This window comes from Chiloscyllium plagiosum, unplaced genomic scaffold (assembly GCF_037043375.1).
Source record: "Chiloscyllium plagiosum isolate Xiang-an unplaced genomic scaffold, Cpla_swu_hap1 HiC_scaffold_11, whole genome shotgun sequence".
Taxonomy (NCBI): domain Eukaryota; kingdom Metazoa; phylum Chordata; class Chondrichthyes; order Orectolobiformes; family Hemiscylliidae; genus Chiloscyllium; species Chiloscyllium plagiosum.
Genome location: NW_028270149.1, coordinates 88,447,069 through 88,465,681, shown reverse-complemented (window position 1 = coordinate 88,465,681; position 18,613 = coordinate 88,447,069). Strand labels below are relative to the sequence as shown.

The following is an 18,613-nucleotide window of genomic DNA, read 5'->3' as shown; positions in this document are numbered from 1 at the left end:
GGTTGAGGGAGTGGGTGAGGTTGAGGGAGTGGGTGGGGTTGAGGGAGTGGGTGAGGTTGAGGGGGTGGGGTTGAGGGAGTGGGTGGGGTTGAGGGAGTGGGGTGAGGGAGGGGGGGGATGAGGAGGGGGGTGTGGGAGAGGGGGGGATGAGGAGGGGGGTGTGGGAGAGGGGGGGATGAGGAGGGGGGTGTGGGAGAGGGGGGGATGAGGAGGGGGGTGTGGGAGAGGGGGGGATGAGGAGGGGGGTGTGGGAGAGGGGGGGATGAGGAGGGGGGTGTGGGAGAGGGGGGGATGAGGAGGGGGGTGTGGGAGAGGGGGGGATGAGGAGGGGGGTGTGGGAGAGGGGGGGATGAGGAGGGGGGTGAGGGAGAGGGGGGGATGAGGAGGGGGGTGAGGGGAGAGGGGGGGATGAGGAGGGGGGTGAGGGAGAGGGGGGGGATGAGGAGGGGGGTGAGGGTGAGGGGGGTGGGGTGAGGGGGGGATGAGGAGGGGGTGAGGGAGAGGGGGGGGATGAGGAGGGGGGTGGGGTGAGGGTGAGGGGGGGTGGGGTGAGGGTGAGGGGGGTGAGGGTGAGGGGGGTGAGGAGGGGGGTGAGGAGGGGGGTGAGGGTGAGGGGGGGGGGATGAGGAGGGGGGTGAGGGTGAGGGGGGGGTGAGGATGAGGAGGGGGGTGAGGATGAGGAGGGGGGTGAGGATGAGGAGGGGGGTGAGGATGAGGAGGGGGGTGAGGGTGAGGGGGGGGTGAGGATGAGGAGGGGGGTGAGGGTGAGGGGGGTGAGGATGAGGAGGGGGGTGAGGGTGAGGAGGGGGGTGAGGGTGAGGGGGGTGAGGATGAGGAGGGGGGTGAGGGTGAGGGGGGATGAGGGTGAGGGGGGTGAGGATGAGGAGGGGGGTGAGGGTGAGGGGGGGATGAGGAGGGGGGTGAGGGTGAGGGGGGGATGAGGAGGGGGGTGAGGGTGAGGGGGGGGATGAGGAGGGGGGTGAGGGGGAGGATGAGGAGGGGGGTGAGGGGGAGGATGAGGAGGGGGTGAGGGGGAGGATGAGGAGGGGGGTGAGGGTGAGGGGGGGGATGAGGAGGGGGGTGAGGATGAGGAGGGGGGGATGAGGAGGGTGAGGAGGGGGGGGTGAGGAGGGGGGGATGAGGAGGGGGGTGAGGATGAGGAGGGGGGGGATGAGGAGGGGGGTGAGGGGGGGGATGAGGAGGGGGGTGAGGGGGGGGATGAGGAGGGGGGTGAGGGTGAGGGGGGGATGAGGAGGGGGGTGAGGGTGAGGGGGGGGGATGAGGAGGGGGGTGAGGGGGAGGATGAGGAGGGGGGTGAGGGGGAGGATGAGGAGGGGGGTGAGGGGGAGGATGAGGAGGGGGGTGAGGGTGAGGGGGGGGATGAGGAGGGGGGTGAGGATGAGGAGGGGGGGGATGAGGAGGGTGAGGAGGGGGGGGTGAGGAGGGGGGGGATGAGGAGGGGGGTGAGGATGAGGAGGGGGGGGATGAGGGGGGGGATGAGGAGGGGGGTGAGGATGATGAGGGGGGGGATGAGGAGGGGGGTGAGGGGGGGGATGAGGGGGGGGGATGAGGAGGGGGGTGAGGGGGGGGGTGAGGAGGGGGGTGAGGGGGGGGATGAGGAGGGGGGTGAGGGGGGGGGTGAGGGGGGGGGATGAGGAGGGGGGTGAGGGGGGGGGATGAGGAGGGGGGTGAGGGGGGGGATGAGGAGGGGGATGAGGAGGGGGGTGAGGGGGGGGATGAGGAGGGGGGTGAGGAGGGGGATGAGGGGGGTGAGGAGGGGGATGAGGGGGGGGATGAGGAGGGGGGTGAGGGGGGGGATGAGGAGGGGGGTGAGGGTGAGGGGGGGGATGAGGAGGGGGGTGAGGGTGAGGGGGGGGATGAGGAGGGGGGTGAGGGTGAGGGGGGGGATGAGGAGGGGGGTGAGGGTGAGGGGGGGGATGAGGAGGGGGGTGAGGGTGAGGGGGGGGATGAGGAGGGGGGTGAGGGTGAGGGGGGTGAGGGTGAGGGGGGGGATGTGGAGGGGGGTGAGGGTGAGGGGGGGATGAGGAGGGGGGTGAGGGTGAGGGGGGGATGAGGGGGGTGAGGGTGAGGGGGGGGATGAGGAGGGGGGTGAGGGTGAGGGGGGGGATGAGGAGGGGGGTGAGGGTGAGGGGGGGATGAGGAGGGGGGTGAGGGTGAGGGGGGGATGAGGAGGGGGGTGAGGGTGAGGGGGGGATGAGGAGGGGGGTGAGGGTGAGGGGGGGATGAGGAGGGGGGTGAGGGTGAGGGGTGGATGAGGAGGGGGGATGAGGGTGGGGGGGGATGAGGAGGGGGGGTGAGGGTGGGAGTGGGTGGGGGGGGCAGGTGAGGGAGAGGTGGGGGGTGAGGGAGGGAGTGGGTGGGGGGGAGGCGGGGGGGTGAAGGAGGGAGTGGGTGGGGGGGCAGGTGAGGGAGAGGTGGGGGGTGAGGGAGGGAGTGGGTGGGGGGGAGGCGGGGGGGTGAAGGAGGGAGTGGGTGGGGGTGAGGCGGGGGTTGAAGGAGAGGTGGGGATGTGGGGGGTGAGGCGGTGTGGGAGGGGTGAGGGTGTGGTGGCGAGGGTGAGGCGGGAGGGGTGAGGTGGGTGCGGTGGGGGGTGAGGGAGAGGCAGGTGGGGGGAGGTGAGGTGAGGCGGGGGGTGAGGGAGAGGCAGGTGGGGGGAGGTGAGGTGAGGCGGGGGGTGAGGGAGAGGCAGGTGGGGGGAGGTGAGGTGAGGCGGGGGGTGAGGGAGAGGCAGGTGGGGGGAGGTGAGGTGAGGCGGTTGAGTGAGAGGTTCGTAAGGTGGGGTGGTTGAGGGTGATGTGGGGGGGATGAGGGAGAGATGTGTGAGGGAATGAAACTTTTTTGCACATGAGAGCGCAAGGCAAGGAGGAGGTTGTGTTAAGTTCCTTGCTTGACAGCGCACATAGCATAACAGCCACAACCAGTAAATTGATTTCCATTTCCTTCCAGATTACAAAATGAGTTTCAACTTTGCGAATCCAGGTGGAGGCAGCAGCTTTTCCTTCACTGCTCCCAAGACTGGTGCAGGAACAGGGAGTGCCTTCTCTTTTGGCAGTACCACTGCAGCCTCCCAAGGACCCTTTGGCTTTGGAACACCACAGCAGGTCACAGCCACGGCAACTTCAGCACCCAGTGCTGGTCTGTTTTCATTCAGCACACCAACCACTGGAGTCACGTCATCCACTGGATTCTGCCTGCCGACACAGCCAGCAACAACCACCGCTACTGGAGGCTTCTCTCTTGGGTAGGTCACATATTAATATTCACAGTCCATAGACTGGACCTGGTGTGGCTAAATGGCCTGAAGGGAGTGGATATATGTGTTGAACTGAATAGAGAATGTTGGCAGGAAGAAAGAATAGAGATGATTTTCAGTCATTTGTTGTCGACGTATCCTACTTGGATGTGAGTGTTGCTTGTAAGTCCACCAATTTTTTGACCATTAGTTGAATTTAGTTAGATTACTTACAATGTGGAAACAGGCCCTTCGGCCCAACAAGTCCACACCCACCCTCCGAAGAGCAACCCCCCAGATCCATTCCCTACATCTAACACTACGGGCAATTTAGCATGGCCAATTCACCTAACCTGCACATTTTTGGACCGTGGGAGGAAACTGGAGCACCCGGAGGAAATCCACGCAGACATTGGGAGAATGTGCAAACTCCACATAGACAGTTGCCTGAGGTGGGAATTGAACCCGGGTCTCTGGTGCTGTAAGGCAGTAGTGCTAACCACTGTGCCGCCGTTTGGTGTTGAGCTGCCTTGAATCTTTGCAGTCCTTGGTGAGTTGGGCATCTATGATGCTGTTATGGAGTAAGTTCTAGGATTTCGATTCAGCAACAGTGAAGGAATGGCAATATATTTCTTAGACAAAATTCTGAGTGACTTGGAGGGAAACTGCAGGTGAAAGTGTTCGTATGTACCTGTTCCTCACTGTCCTTCTAGGATGTAGAAGTCGTAGGTTTGGAACTTGCTGTTAGAGGACCCTTTGTGACTTATTGCAGTGCATCTTACAGACTGCTGCCACTGTATGTCAATGGTGGAGGGCGTGTGTGTTTATGGTTGTGGTACCAGTCAAGCAGGTAGTTTCCTCTGGGATGCCATCAAGCTTCTTCAGTATTGTTGGAGCTGCAAACCTGTAGGCAAATGGGGAGGATTCAGTCACACTTCTGACTGCCTTGTGGATGATGGACAGGATTTGCGGAATTAGGAAGTGACCTGCTCTTGTAGCCTTGATTATCTGAATATCACTTAGCTGAAAATCGGATTATCCAAACAGAATCTGAAGGTCCTGTGAAACTGTTACAACAAAGTGATGTTACCGACAATGGTGTCACCATCAATACAATTTTGTTAACAATACAGGGTAAATTAGAGTTATCTGCACTGAAGGTCATCTACAAATGTTGCATCAAAGGGAGGTGTTAATGACACTGGTGCAACAATCTCAGTCAATTGTAGCAGTGTTAAAATAATTTTAACTGACAATGTTGGAACAATCGTGTCTTTCGTTTAACTGAGGAATAGAGGGAGGTACTTGCACTGAAGATGATGTACAAGTGTTGCAGCAAAGGTGGTAATGACACTGGTGCAACAATCTTACTCAGTCGTTTGTTGCAGTGTTGAAAGAATTTTAACACAAAAACGACTGACATGCTGAAGGATTTAAAGTGCATGACAAAATCAGTGGTGTCTCTATTCCCTCTACAACTTCTTTCTGAGTTTGTATCTGGTTGTGCTTGTACGTACTTACCATGTCTGTGAAGAGAAAGCGGACCACAGTGACAATTGAACAGAAGAGTGAGATTTTACAGCGTCTGGATCGTGGTGAAAAGGCATCAAAGATTGCACGGGAGTACAACAGTGTCCGATATCAGGAAAGCAAGACTGGAGATTGAGAAATTCATTATCCAAAATGACACAGCAAATGCTCTAAAAAGAAAATCCATGAAGCCAGCAAAGAATGACCAACTCAACCAAGTTGTATTTTTTGTGGTTTTCACAGCAGTGTGAAAAGGGAATTCCTGTATCTGGCCCGATGAAACTAGAAAAGGCTGTCCATTTCCATGAACGACTCCACACTGGTGAGTCTGATCACAGCATATCATTGGGCTGGTTACACATCGTCACAGCATTAGGCAGTTAGGCATTCTTGGAGAGCAAAGTATGAACCTGAGCAATTGTACAATGTTGATGAAAGTCGATTGTTTTGCAGTGCACTGCCGGATAAAATACTTGCATCCACCACGGAAAAGCAGGTGTCAGTTCAAAAAGTGCAGAAGGATCGCATCACGATTTTCCATTGTGTTAATGTCACCAGCACTCAAATTGCTGCTTGTCTGCATTTGGCAGTATGCTAATCCATGTTGCTTCAAGAACACAAGCAACGACATTGGAACAGGGACACTCGGCGACGATCACATCGTCAACATTGTCACAGAACAGCAGGAATGTACGGATGGCATGGGTACTCAGAAAAATCTGATACCAAAACCACCATCCTGTTAACGAAGCTATTGACAGTTTGCGACTTTTCATGGAGTGGTGCGAAGTACAAGATGAAGTTTATGCTGTTAAGTTGATGCATCTTTGGCAAATGTTATTGTTCGCAAAAAAAGAGACAGTAGCACCTCCAGCAACAGTGGCTGGGTCTTTTCTTCGGAAATAATAACCGGCCTCTACCTCAATTCTATTTACTGTACAGGTACAGAAAAACCTGATTTGTAAAATGTCATGAATTTTTAAGCACTACCTAGTGTTTGTACAAATTTTAGTGATTGAATGAAATAAAAACTCTGTAAACATGCTTTTTAATGCAGTTATGAGCAGTGCGGTTTTCTTTGTTTACGGTCAAATCAATTAACAGAATAATCAATTATCTGAATGAAAACCTGTCTGCCCATGGACTTCGGATAATTGAAGTACCTCTGTAAATAGTTATAACTGTGGGTTGTGTATTTCAGTTTCTAGTCATTGGAAACACCAGGATGTTGATGGAGCTTTCAGTGATGGTAATGCCATCATTGACATTGCAATGACAGAATCAAAATACAAGGTGGTCAAGCAAAGAAAGAGTCCCAAGAATAATCTCTGGAGAGTTCTTCCTCTTAGTCCAGACCAAAAATAACTTCCATTAAACATTATTCTGTTTCATGTCACTCAGTCAACTATCAATTGATTTGATAATCTAAAATTGGTTCAAAGCCCTGCTGAGTGGGCAAACACAACAGATGCAGGGCAACGGGGCTATATGTGAAGTTATATAACTGTGTGGAAAACAAAGGCACAGTATTATTAGGAAATGTGAATGTACAAAGGGATCTGGGTGCCCTTGCACACCGGTAGGTAGGTACAGTGAGCAATGAGGAAGAAAATCGTATTTTGGCCTTCACTGCAAGAGGATTTGAGCTTAGAAGCGGGGATGACTTCACTGTAGTTATACAGGGCCTTGGAAACCATATTTGGAGTGTTGTGTGAAGCATTGCCCTCTCTATCCAAGAATGGATATATGTGCCATGGAGGACATTAAATAGGCTGATAACAGGGAGAGTAGGACTGTCCTGTGAGGAGAGACTGATTTGACTGGGCCTGAATTCACAAGTTTCGAGGGATAGGAGAGGACTGATTGAAACAGACAAAACTATAATGGAGCTGGATTAGTATCCACGCAGGGAGATTGTTTTCCTTGGCTGGGGAGTCTAGAATCAGGCCACAATTTCAGAAGACAGAGTAGACTATTTAGATCTTAGATGGAAAAAATGTCTTCCTTTTGGAGGGTAGTGAATCTGGAATTCTCCAGTACAGACAGCTGCACAGGCCAAATCTGAGATGTTGGGGAAGTAAATGTTTAATAAAGCCCAGAGTTGTCTTGGTGACTTATTTGTCTGTGTTTACCATCAGCAAAGTTAAAATGACTAGCCTCCAGTTGTTGGGTTAAACCTTTTCGCCAAGATCATAATGTTTGCAATTCTCCAGTGAAACCTTAGGAAACGTTTTCCTAAGGTTTCACACACGAGATGTAATTCGCACGCACAAACTTGTGCAAACTATTAACGTTTATTAAAGCCTGTGCAAACTAGGTGACCCCATTGACCCTCTTCGCAGGTGTGTCAAGTCCAGTCAAAGAGGCTCCGAACAAAGCAAACACATCCCCTTTATAAGGTCAGTTGATAATGCTCACAGATACTCTGGCCACTTGCCCCCCCCCTCCAATAATCACGTTACCCCAGTACAATGGTAGAATGAGGTCATCCGTGGAGATAATGTAAATATAAATGCCCTAATCCTGGGGTATCATTATGCAAACAATTCCTGACTCGGTGGTTCCACAAGACAATATAGGTGTGTTATGTCTGAGCTTCTGAGGACGTGGCTATGAAAGCATTTCTGAATGGAAGGGACTGAATGAGAGTTTAATTTGATAAAGGCAGGAGAGTTTTAGTAAATCAGTGGGAGTTGTTGAATTCCTTCATGAATGTTATCCCCACCACTTCAGTTTCTGGAGGAAGACGGTGCAGTTTAACACTTTAATATTACGTTAGTCCAGTTTAATCTTTTAACCCGGGTTCAATTCCCGCCTCAGGCGACTGACTGTGTGGAGTTTGCACGTTCTCTCCGTGTCTGCGTGGGTTTCCTCCGGGTGCTCCGGTTTCCTCCCACAGTCCAAAGATGTGCAGGTCAGGTGAATTGGCCATGCTAAATTGCCCGTAGTGTTAGGTAAGGGGTAAATGTAGGGGTATTGGTGGGTTGCGCTTCGGCGGGGCAGTGTGGACTTGTTGGGCCGAAGGGCCTGTTTCCACACTATAAGTAATCTAATCTAATTACACCAGTCCTCTGACAGCACAGCACTCCTAAGTCTAGGAAAGACTGAAAGGTAATGTTCAGTGTCTCTGCAATTTCTGCACTTCTTTAGCATCCTTTGATGCCTGTCATCTGGTCCTGGTATCTTGACAAGTAGATGCAGCCTACCCTGTATCTATCTCCTTGTCAGTTTGTATTACTTCCATTGTCTGAATTGTCTTCACTTTCTCCTTGGCCTGGGTAGCATCTTTCTTGTTGATAAAGAAGGATGTAAAACATCACTTAATATTTCAGCAAAGCATAAATTCCCTTTTTGATCCCAAATTGCTTCTTAGATTTTGAGATTTCCTTCTGTGTTACTTACTATCTAACATCTGTCAGAAACCACATTGATTTTGTTTACCGTAGATCCAGGATAGGCAGAACAGGTTTATCAGTCAGTTTGGTGAGGCTGGGGTCTGAGAAAGTAATCAGTTCAAGTTCCACCATCTGTCATGAAGATTCAACCCCAGGTTGAAAACAACTGCTTTGGAAAATCTCTGGATTATTTTTCCATTGTCTAATACATCACAGGAGAGACAGGTCCAGGCTTATTTCTGGTTCATTGTATACTCCAAGATAGATTCAGCCTGCTTTATTCCTGGTTCAGTGCCTACTCCAGGATTGGCAGGGCCTGGTTTATTTATGGTGTGGGTTGGGTTTCACATAGGGATACCAGCCTTATAATTGAATTTTATATTTCCTCTGCAGAGCGAACAAGCCAAGTTTAGGGTTTGGTGGCACAGGATGCAATCCAGTCTCTGGCTTCTCCTTCGGTAATGCTCCTGCTACCAGCACCACCACAACTTGTCCATCCCTGTCCTCTGGATCGGTAGCGCAGACCACAGCACCTACAGGCTTCAGTTTCGGCACCAATCCAGCACAGCCAGCTGTGGGAGGTTTCGGCCTGGGTGCATGTACCACGCCTCAGTCAACATCATCTACTGGGTTTGGATTCACCTCTACCCTGGCTGCCCCAACCCAGACTACAGCAGCTGGTGGATTTACCTTCGGTGCTGCTACAAATGGAACGCCCACTCTTACTGGCTTTAGCTTTGGCACGCCAGCAACTACAGCAGCTCCCAAACCAGTGGCACCACTCTCTCTGGGTGCACAGTCTACAGGTGGGTGCACAATTAACCTGAAGCTTCTCCATTAGCTGTGCTGTGTCGATGCTCTTTGCTTCATACCAAAACGTGGCAGCAGCTCAAGTTCCCTGGGAAGGAGACAATAAGTTGTCTGTTGTTAGTTTTGTTTTTAAACAGCTGGATGTACCCAGTTGTTCAGACTGTGTTGTTCAGCAATGTTACAGCCTGAGGGGAAGTAGTTTCCTCACCCTTGCCTGACATCAGCTTGTGATTTGGTAGGTTAATGAAATCCCAAGTTATTGAGGTGAGATTTGAACTTGGGATTTTAGAGTTACTAGTCCAGACGTATGACAACCACATCAATAAACCTGAACTTAGCATAAGCATACATAAGTGACCGATGCCCTTGCTACTGAGTTGCAGCTTCCTGGTACCCTTTCTCCAGACACCATAGTCTGTTTATTTTTCTATCCGTATTTACACCATAGAACATAGAACAATACAGCACAGAACAGGCCCTTCGGCCCACGATGTTGTGCCGAACATTTGTCCTAGCTTAAGCACCCATCCATGTACCTATCCAATTGCCGCTTAAAGGTCACCAAAGATTCTGACTCTACCACTCCCACAGGCAGCGCATTCCATGCCCTCACCACTCTCTGGGTAAAGAACCCACCCCTGACATGTCCCCTATACCTTCCACCCTTCACCTTAAAATTATGTCCCCTTGTAACACTCTGTTGTACCCGGGGAAAAAGTTTCTGACTGTCTACTCTATCTATTCCTCTGATCATCTTATAAACCTCTGTCAAGTCACCCCTCATCCTTCGCCGTTCCAACGAGCAAAGGCCTAGCACTCTCAACCTATCCTCATACGACCTATTCTCCATTCCAGGCAACATCCTGGTAAATCTTCTCTGCACCCTCTCCAAAGCTTCCACATCTTTCCTAAAGTGAGGCGACCAGAACTGCACACAGTACTCCAAATATGGCCTAACCAAAGTCCTGTACAGTTGCAACATCACTTCACGACTCTTGAATTCAATCCCTCTGCTAATGAACGCTAATACACCATAGGCCTTCTTACAAGCTCTATCCACCTGAGTGGCAACTTTCAAAGATCTATGAACATAGACCCCAACATCCCTCTGTTCCTCCACCTCACTAAGAACCCTACCGTTAACCCTGTATTCCGTATTCTTATTTGTCTTTCCAAAATGGACAACCTCACACTTGGCAGGGTTGAACTCCATCTGCCACTCCTCAGCCCAGCTCTGCATCATATCTAAGTCCCTTTGCAGCCGACAACAGCCCTCCTCACTATCCACAACTCCACCAATCTTCGTATCGTCTGCAAATTTACTGACCCACCCTTCGACTCCCTCATCCAAGTCATTAATAAAAATTACAAACAGCAGAGGACCCAGAACTGATCCCTGCGGAACTCCACTTGTAACTGGGCACCAGGCTGAATATTTACCATCTACCACTACTTTCTGACTTCGACCGGTTAGCCAGTTTTCTATCCAATTGGCCAAATTTCCCTCTATCCCATGCCTCCTGACTTTCCACATAAGCCTATCATGGGGAACCTTATCAAATGCCTTACTAAAATCCATGTATACTACATCCACTGCTCTACCCTCATCCACATGCTTGGTCACCTCCTCAAAGAACTGAATCAGACTTGTAAGGCAAGACCTACCCTTCACAAATCCGTGCTGGCTGTCCCTAATCAAGCAGTGCCTTTCCAGATACTCATAAATCCTATCCCTCAGTACCCTTTCCATTACTTTACCTACCACCGAAGTAAGACTAACTGGCCTGTAATTCCTGGGGTTACTCATTCAAGACCTCTCCTATCTCTTCCGACTCAATACACAGTCTCCCACTACTGTCCTTGATTGGACCTACCCTCGTTCTCGTGTTTCTCACATACGCATAAAATGCCTTTGGGTTATCCTTGATCCTATCCGCCAAAGATTTTTCATGCCCTCTCTTAGCTCTCCTAATCCTTTTCTTCAGGTCCCTTCTGGCTATCCTGTATCCCTCCACTGCTCTGTCTGAACCCTGTTTCCTCAATCTTATGTAAGCCTCCTTCTTCCTCTTTACAAGACATTCAACCTCCCTCGTCAACCAAGGTTCCCTCACACGACCATTTCTTTCCTGCCTGACAGGTACATACATATCAAGGACACGTCATATCTGTTCCTTGAAAAAGTTCCACATTTCCACGACATCCTTCCCTGACAGCCTATGCTCCTAACTTATGCTCCTCAGATCCTGTCTTACAGCATCGTAATTACCCTTCCCCCAGTTGTAAAATCTACCCTGTTGCATGCACCTATCTCTCTCCATAACCAAGGTGAAAGTCATAGAATTGTGGTCACCATCACCAAAATGTTCACCCACTAACAAGCCCATCACTTGTCCCGGTTCATTACCGAGTACCAAATCCAAAATGGCCTCCCCTCTGGTCGGACAATCTACATACTGAGTTAGAAAAGCTTCCTGGACACACTGCACAAACACCGTCCCATCCAATCTACTTGATCTAAAGAGCTTCCAATCAATATTTGGGAAGTTGAAATCGCCCATGACTACTACCCAAAATCTGTTTCCCAATCTGTTTCTCCACATCTCTGCTGCTATTGGGGGGCCTATAGTAAACACCCAACAAGGTGACTGCACCTTTCCTATTTCTGACTTCAGCCCATACTACCTCTTAAGGCTGATCCCCCTCAAACTGCCTTTCTGCAGCCGTTATACCATTTCTAATTAGCAACGCCACACCCCCTCCTTTTTTACCACCCTCCCTAATCCTACTGAAACGTCTGTAACCAGGAACCTCCAACAACTATTCCTGTCCCTCTTCTATCCACGTTTCCGTGATGGCCACAACATCGTAGTCCCAGGTACTGATCCACGCCTTAAGTTCACCCACCTTATTTCTAATACTCCTTGCGTTGGAGTATACACACTTGAACCCATCTGTATTCCCTGTCAGTGCTACCTTCTCCACAGCCTCCCTACATTCTTGGACATCCTGACAAACAGCTAACCTACTTGCTGGACTACAAGTCCGGATCCCATCCCCTGCCAAATTAGTTTAAACCTCCCCGAAGAGTGCTAGCAAACCTACCTCCCAGGATATTGGTGCCCTTCTGGTTCAGGTGCAACCCGTCCTGCTTGTACAGGTCCCACCTTCCCCAGAATGCAGTCCAATTGTCCAAATGTCTGAAGCCCTCCCTTCTACACCATCCTTGCAGCTACGTGTTCAACTGCACTCTCTCCCTATTCCTTGCCTCACTGTCACGTGGCACAGGCAACAACCCAGAGATGACAACTCTGTCTGTCCTAGCTTTTAGCTTCCAGCCTAACTCCCTGAGCTCTTTTTTTAGATTAGATTACTTTACAGTATGGAAACAGGCCCTTCGGCCCAACAAGTCCACACCGACCCGCCGAAGCGTAACCCACCCATACCCCTACATTTACCTCTTACCTAACACTACGGGCAATTTAGCATGGCCAATTCACCTGACCTGCACATCTTTCGACTGTGGGAGGAAACCGGAGCACCCGGAGGAAACCCATGCAGACACGGGGAGAACGTGCAAACTCTACACAGTCAGTCGCCTGAGGCGGGAATTGAACCCGGGTCTCTGGCGCTGCGAGGCAGCAGTGCTAACCACTGTGCCACCGTGCCGCCCACTAATGACCTCCCCACCCCTCTTCCTACCTATGTCGTTGGTGCCAACGTGCACCACGACTTCTGGCTGCACACCCTCCCCCTTAAGGATTCTGAAGACACGGTCCGAGACGTCTCGGACCCTGGCACCCGGGAGGCAACAAACCACCCGAGAGTCTCGCCCATGCCCACAGAACCGCCTGTCCGTCCCTCTAACTAGAGTCTCCTATAACTAGCGCTCTCCTCCTCTCCCCCTTTCCCTTCTGAGTCTCAGAGCCAGACCTCACGCCACAGACCCGGTCACTGCAGCTTACCCCTGCTAGGCTTTCCCCCCCACCAGTATCCAAAGTGGCATACTTATTGTTTAGGGGAATGACCACAAGGGATCCCTGCACTGCCTGCTTCCTCCCCTTCCCACCTCTAACTGTTACCCAGCTACCTCTGTTCTCTGGCGTAACTATGTCCCTGTAGCTTCTATCTATCACCTTCTCAGCCTCTCGAATAATCCTCAGTTCATCCAACTCCAGTTCCAGTTCCCTAACTCGTTCTGTGAGGAGCAGGATCTGACTGCATTTCCTGCAGATGAAGTCGGCAGGAGTAGATACTGTTAAGTATTGGCATACTCAACATTTTAAATCCAAGTAGAATCCACTGCTGCCTTTTTGTCTTGCTTAGCATGTCGTACGAATGAGTGTTAGATACAGTTGCATTTAAAATGAATATAACTTTAGTGTTGTGAAATGGTTCTATTGCTCTGGTTGATTCATTGTCCCTATGGCAAAAATGAGGACTGCAGATGCTGGAAATCAGAGTCTAGATTAGAGGTGCTGGAAAAGCACAGCAGGTCAGGCAGCATCCGAGGAGTAGGAAAATTGACATTTCGGGCAAAAGCCCTTCATCAGTGTCCCTATTACCAGCTGAATGCCCATCCTGCATCCTTCTATTTGATCACTGAAATTGCTTTCTGCATTCCAGCCAAGTTTGGAAAGGTGAAGTGAGGTGTTTGTACTTGAGGATTTTCTGTACTTGAACGTAATAACATTTCCCATCACACCATTCTGATATAAAAACAGAAATTGCTGGAATAGCTCAGCAGGTTTGGCAGCATCTGTGGAGAGAAATCAGAGTTAACATTTCAGGTCAAATAACCCTTCATCAGAATTGATGGTAGCTTGGAAAATGTTGGTTTATATGTAAAAGATGCATTGCAGGGAAGGGAGTGGAATAAACGATAGATGGGGATAGAGCCCAAAGAGACAAAAAAACAATTGGACAGACATTTTGATGTCCTTGTGCTGACATCCTATCCAGCCTGCATGGTGGGCCGCATGGTGGCACAGTATTTAGAGCTGAAAATGTGTTGCTGGAAAAGCGCAGCAGGTCAGGCAGCATCCAGGGAACAGGAGAATCGACGTTTCGGGCATAAGCCCTTCTTCAGGAATGAGGAAAGTTTGTCCAGCAGGCTAAGATAAAAGGTAGGAGGAGGGACTTGGGGGAGGGGCGTCGGAAATGTGATAGGTGGAAAGAGGTCAAGGTGAGGGTGATGGGTCAGACTGGGGTGGGGGCGGAGAGGTCAGGAAGAAGGTTGCAGGTTGGGAAGGCGGTGCTGAATTCGATGGATTTGATTGAGACAAGGTGGGGGGAGGGGAAATGAGGAAACTGGTGAAATCCGAGTTCATCCCTTGTGGTTGGAGGGTTCCTAGGCGGAAGATGAGGTGCTCTTCCTTCAACCGTCGTGTTGTTGTGGTCTGGCGATGGAGGAGTCCAAAGACCTGCATATCCTTGGTGGAATGGGAGGGGGAGGGGCACAGTAGTTAGCACTGCTGCCTCATAGCTCCAGAGACTCTGGTTCAATTCCCATCTCAGACGACTGACTGTGTGGAGTTTGCACATTCTCCCCGTGTCTGCGTGGGTTTCCTCCGGGTGCTCCGGTTTCCTCCCACAGTCCAAAAATGTGCAGGTTAGGTGAATTGGCCATGTTAAATTGCCTGTAGTGTTAGGGGCAGGGGTGAATGTAGGGGAATGGGTCTGGGTGAATTCTGCTTCGGTGGGTCGGTGTGGACTTGTTGGGCCGAAGGGCCTGTTTCCACACTGTAAGTAATCTAAAATTTTGCTATAGTTGGCTGGACTGGTTGCAGAGTTGCTGTCTCTGCTATATAGCATGCTGTCTCAGAACTGCCCTTGACCCCAGTTCCACTTCATTCTTCGGCTTTTTCAACATTCTAACAATAAAATATTTTTCTTACACATTAAGGAACGCACACTTCAATGACTCAGTGGTACATATGCCCCTCTGGAACTCCCTCTTTCTCACTCCATCCTTTTTCCTAACCCCATGTCTTAACATATATGGTATCCGCTCTGACATTCCATTGTCTGATGTTGAACATTCTGTAATCAGTAAAGATCTTAGTTTTGTCCATCTGTGCCCCCACCTCCGCAAATTTCAGCCACGACATGATATTGAGCTCTTCTTCCTCTGCCTTTGTGCCATTTCTTTGGATAACCGAAAGCGCTCCATCCCACAGACCCCTTCAACTGCCTCCAACACTCTCACCTGCATCCCTCCCTGTTATATTTCTCCTGCACTTGAACTGTTCATTGAGAACTATTTGTGGCATCAGTGGCCTTTAAATGCCTCCACCCACCCACAACCATCCATTCCAACCTATCTCCCTCTGAACTGATTGCATGCCATGCTCTCAGATGCTCTTTGAATCGAAACTTACCATAAAGGTGATGCTGTTATCTGGTGTGCTGATCCTTATACTGTGGAGTCTGAAGGTTAGCTCTCAGACATCTCTTCCTATCTCTGCTGGACCGTGACCCCATCATCAAACACTAGGCTATTGTGTCCACAACGATTGCTAATCTCATTTCATCAGTTACTATCCTTCCACCATTGCCCCGAAGCTCATCATCCCATAGCCTCGCTACTTCTCCACCTTTGCAAAATCCACAACGGGACTGCCTATGCAGACCCATAGTTTCTGTGTGCTCCTGCCTCATATAACTCACTTCTTCCAACCTTGACTTAATTTTTTTCTCCTTGTCCAGTCCCTTCCAACTTAGATCTACAATTCTTCATATATCACTTCTTTATATCAGTTTGAGAATTTCTAGTTCGCGTGCAAGAAGCAGCTTCATCTTAACACAGACATGCTATCCCTTTACCCCCCCCCCCCCCACCCAAAAATCAGGATGGCCTCAGTGGTCTCTGTTGTTTTCTAGAAAGAAAGCCTGAACCATCAGCACCACCCTCTACTGGCTGAAATTGGCCTCATTTTGAACAACTTTTAACTCCTCTCACTTTCTTCAGGTCAGTGATGTGGCCACCGTGGATCCTGTTATTCCTGCCTCTTTGAGGGGAACATGGACTATTCCATATTCCAATCCTGCTTGGGCCCTTCTCACCAGTACATTGACGACATCATTGGATTTACTTCCCCCTCTTGACCAGAATTGGAAAAGGTTATCAATTTTCCTTCCAATTTCCACCCTGTTCTCACTTTCACTTGGTGCATCTCTAACTCCTTTCTGCCCTTTCTCAACATTTCTGTTTTCTGGGGATAAACAGGCCACCGACATTCACCACAAACCCACTGACTCCTATGGTTGACTATTATGCATCCTCAACCTGCTTCCTGTAGGATTCCATTCCATTCCATTCTCCCAGCTCCTCTGTCACTGTTGCATCTATTTTGATGGTGCCACCATCTTCAGGGAAGCATCAGAAATATCTGTTTTTTTCCTCCACTGAAGGTTCTCTGCATCTGTGGTCGATAAGGCTGTCAATTGTGTCCAACAATTTCTTGCATTTCTGTCCTTTTCTTTTCTCCTTTGCACAGCACCGATAATGTTCCCTTGGTCCTGAGTTCCCAACCTGCCAGAATCCTCTTCCAAAGGGTCACCTAGCCACCATTTCCAACACTTTCAGGGTGTACCATTACCAGACACATTTCCCTCCCCTCCCCCCCCCTCCCATTTCAGTCTTCCACAGGGGTCAATTTCTCTGGGAGACCTTGGTCCACTCCTCCGCTCCAAACACTTCCCCACACCTTCATGGCATCTTTCCATGCAATCATATCTGCCTGTTTAATTCCTCTCTCTTCGCTATCCAAGACTCCAGATTCATCTTCCAGGTGGAGCAGCAGTATACCTGTACTTCATTGGATCAAGTCTCATCTACCTTGGGTAGACAAAATGCAGAATGGGCGATCGCTGTGCAGAACACCTTCGTTCTGTCCGCACAAATTACCCCAAGCTTCTTGTTACCTTCCACTTCAACATACTATCGTGTTCCCTGGCCAACATCTTTGTCTTGGGCCTGCTGCAGTGCTCCAGCAAGGCTCAGCGCATGCTGGAAGAGCAGCATCACATTTTCTGCTTGGGGTACCCTGCAGCCTTTAGAACCTGAACAACTTCCTCTATGTTCTTTTCCCACCCTCCACCCTGGCCCTTCATGACATGGGCTACTTTTAGTACAGCATACCCATTTTTGGCTGCTTATTGTCCCTGTTATCAGTTTTTCTTTCTCCCTGTCTTAGCATTATCCATTTCTTTTGTCTGACTAACTTTCTGTCTGGGCTCTGTATCCATCCATTTACTTACCAACACCACACACTCTCATCTTGAGAATAATCTTCACCTTTTCCTAGCACTAATAGTTCTGAAGAAGGGTTACTGGATTCAAGATGTTAACGTTTTTTTTCTTTCTACAGTTGCTAGCAGACCTGAGTTTGTTTTTGTTCAGATTTCCAACTGCCATTCTTTATTTTGTTTTAATTATAATATGAAGTCTGTTTCTTTGTGAAGGTGGTGTTCTGATGAGGAATGCAAGCTATAAATCAATCTTGCATTTCCCTGCTATGAATGTCACAGGATCACTGTTCTTACACTGTGCTTTTTGCCTCTTTCAGGTTTTACTTTTGGCTCATCTACAGTGGCATCATGTGCCAACACAACAGCTTCCACAACGCAGGGCTTCTCATTTAATGCAAAGCCAGCAGGTGAGTGCAAAGTATGAACTCCTAGGCAATTGACAATACAGTGAACTGAATTATACGGCACCTTTTGCATCTACTCTATTCCCATTAACCTGCTGACTGAACACCAACATAGCTTGCTGGCTGTCATCTTATCAACCATTCGCTCTCCTCACTTTATGCTGCATTTCTTTGAATCAATCAAGTCATCACTCCTTTCTTTTAAAGAAAAGGAGTCCTTCCCCATTCTGCTTTTGTGAAGGGCAGGTCGTGCCTCACAAACCTTATTGAATTCTTTGAGAAGGTGACTAAGGAGGTGGACGAGGGGAAAGCAGTAGATGTGGTGTATATGGATTTTAGTAAGGCATTTGATAAGGTTCCCCATGGTAGACTACTGCAAAAAATACGAAGGTATGACATTGAGGGTGAGTTGGAGGTTTGGATTAGGAGTTGGCTGGCTGGAAGAAGACAGAGGGTAGTAGTTGATGGCAAAGGTTCATCTTGGAGTGCCGTCACTAGCGGTGTTCCGCAAGGATCTGTTTTGGGACCATTGCTGTTTGTCATTTTTATAAATGACCTGGAGGAGGGGTTAGAAGGTTGGGTGAGCAAGTTTGCGGATGATACGAAACTCGGATGAGTTGTAGACAGTGAGGAAGGATGTGGCAGGTTACAGCGGGATATAGATAAGCTGCAGAACTGGGCAGAAGGGTGGCAAATGGAGTTCAATGTAGCTAAGTGTGAGGTGATTCACTATGGTAAGAGTAACAAAAAGATGGGGTACTGGGCTAATGGTCGGATACTTGGTAGTGTGGATGAGCAGAGGGATCTTGGTGTCCATGTACACAGATCTTTGAAAGTTGCCACCCAGGTAAATAGTGCGGTGAAGAAGGAATATGGCGTACTGGCTTTTATTGGTAGAGGAATTGAGTTCCGGAGTCCTGAGATCATGTTGCAGTTGTATAAGACTCTGGTGCGGCCGCACCTGGAGTATT

At 49.7% G+C, this 18,613-nt stretch overlaps 1 protein-coding gene across 1 annotated transcript in view; it reads left to right on the top strand.

Moving 5' to 3' along the window:
- The window catches only part of nup62l (nucleoporin 62 like), a 63,105-nt gene that overhangs the window by 2,087 nt on the left and 42,405 nt on the right, over positions 1-18,613 (top strand). The window contains exons 2-4 of the mRNA XM_043704275.2: positions 2,968-3,262; positions 8,572-8,984; positions 17,556-17,645. Coding sequence (XP_043560210.1) covers positions 2,976-3,262; positions 8,572-8,984; positions 17,556-17,645 — 790 coding nt within the window. The 5' untranslated portion in view covers positions 2,968-2,975. The remainder of the gene's footprint in view (positions 1-2,967; positions 3,263-8,571; positions 8,985-17,555; positions 17,646-18,613) is intronic.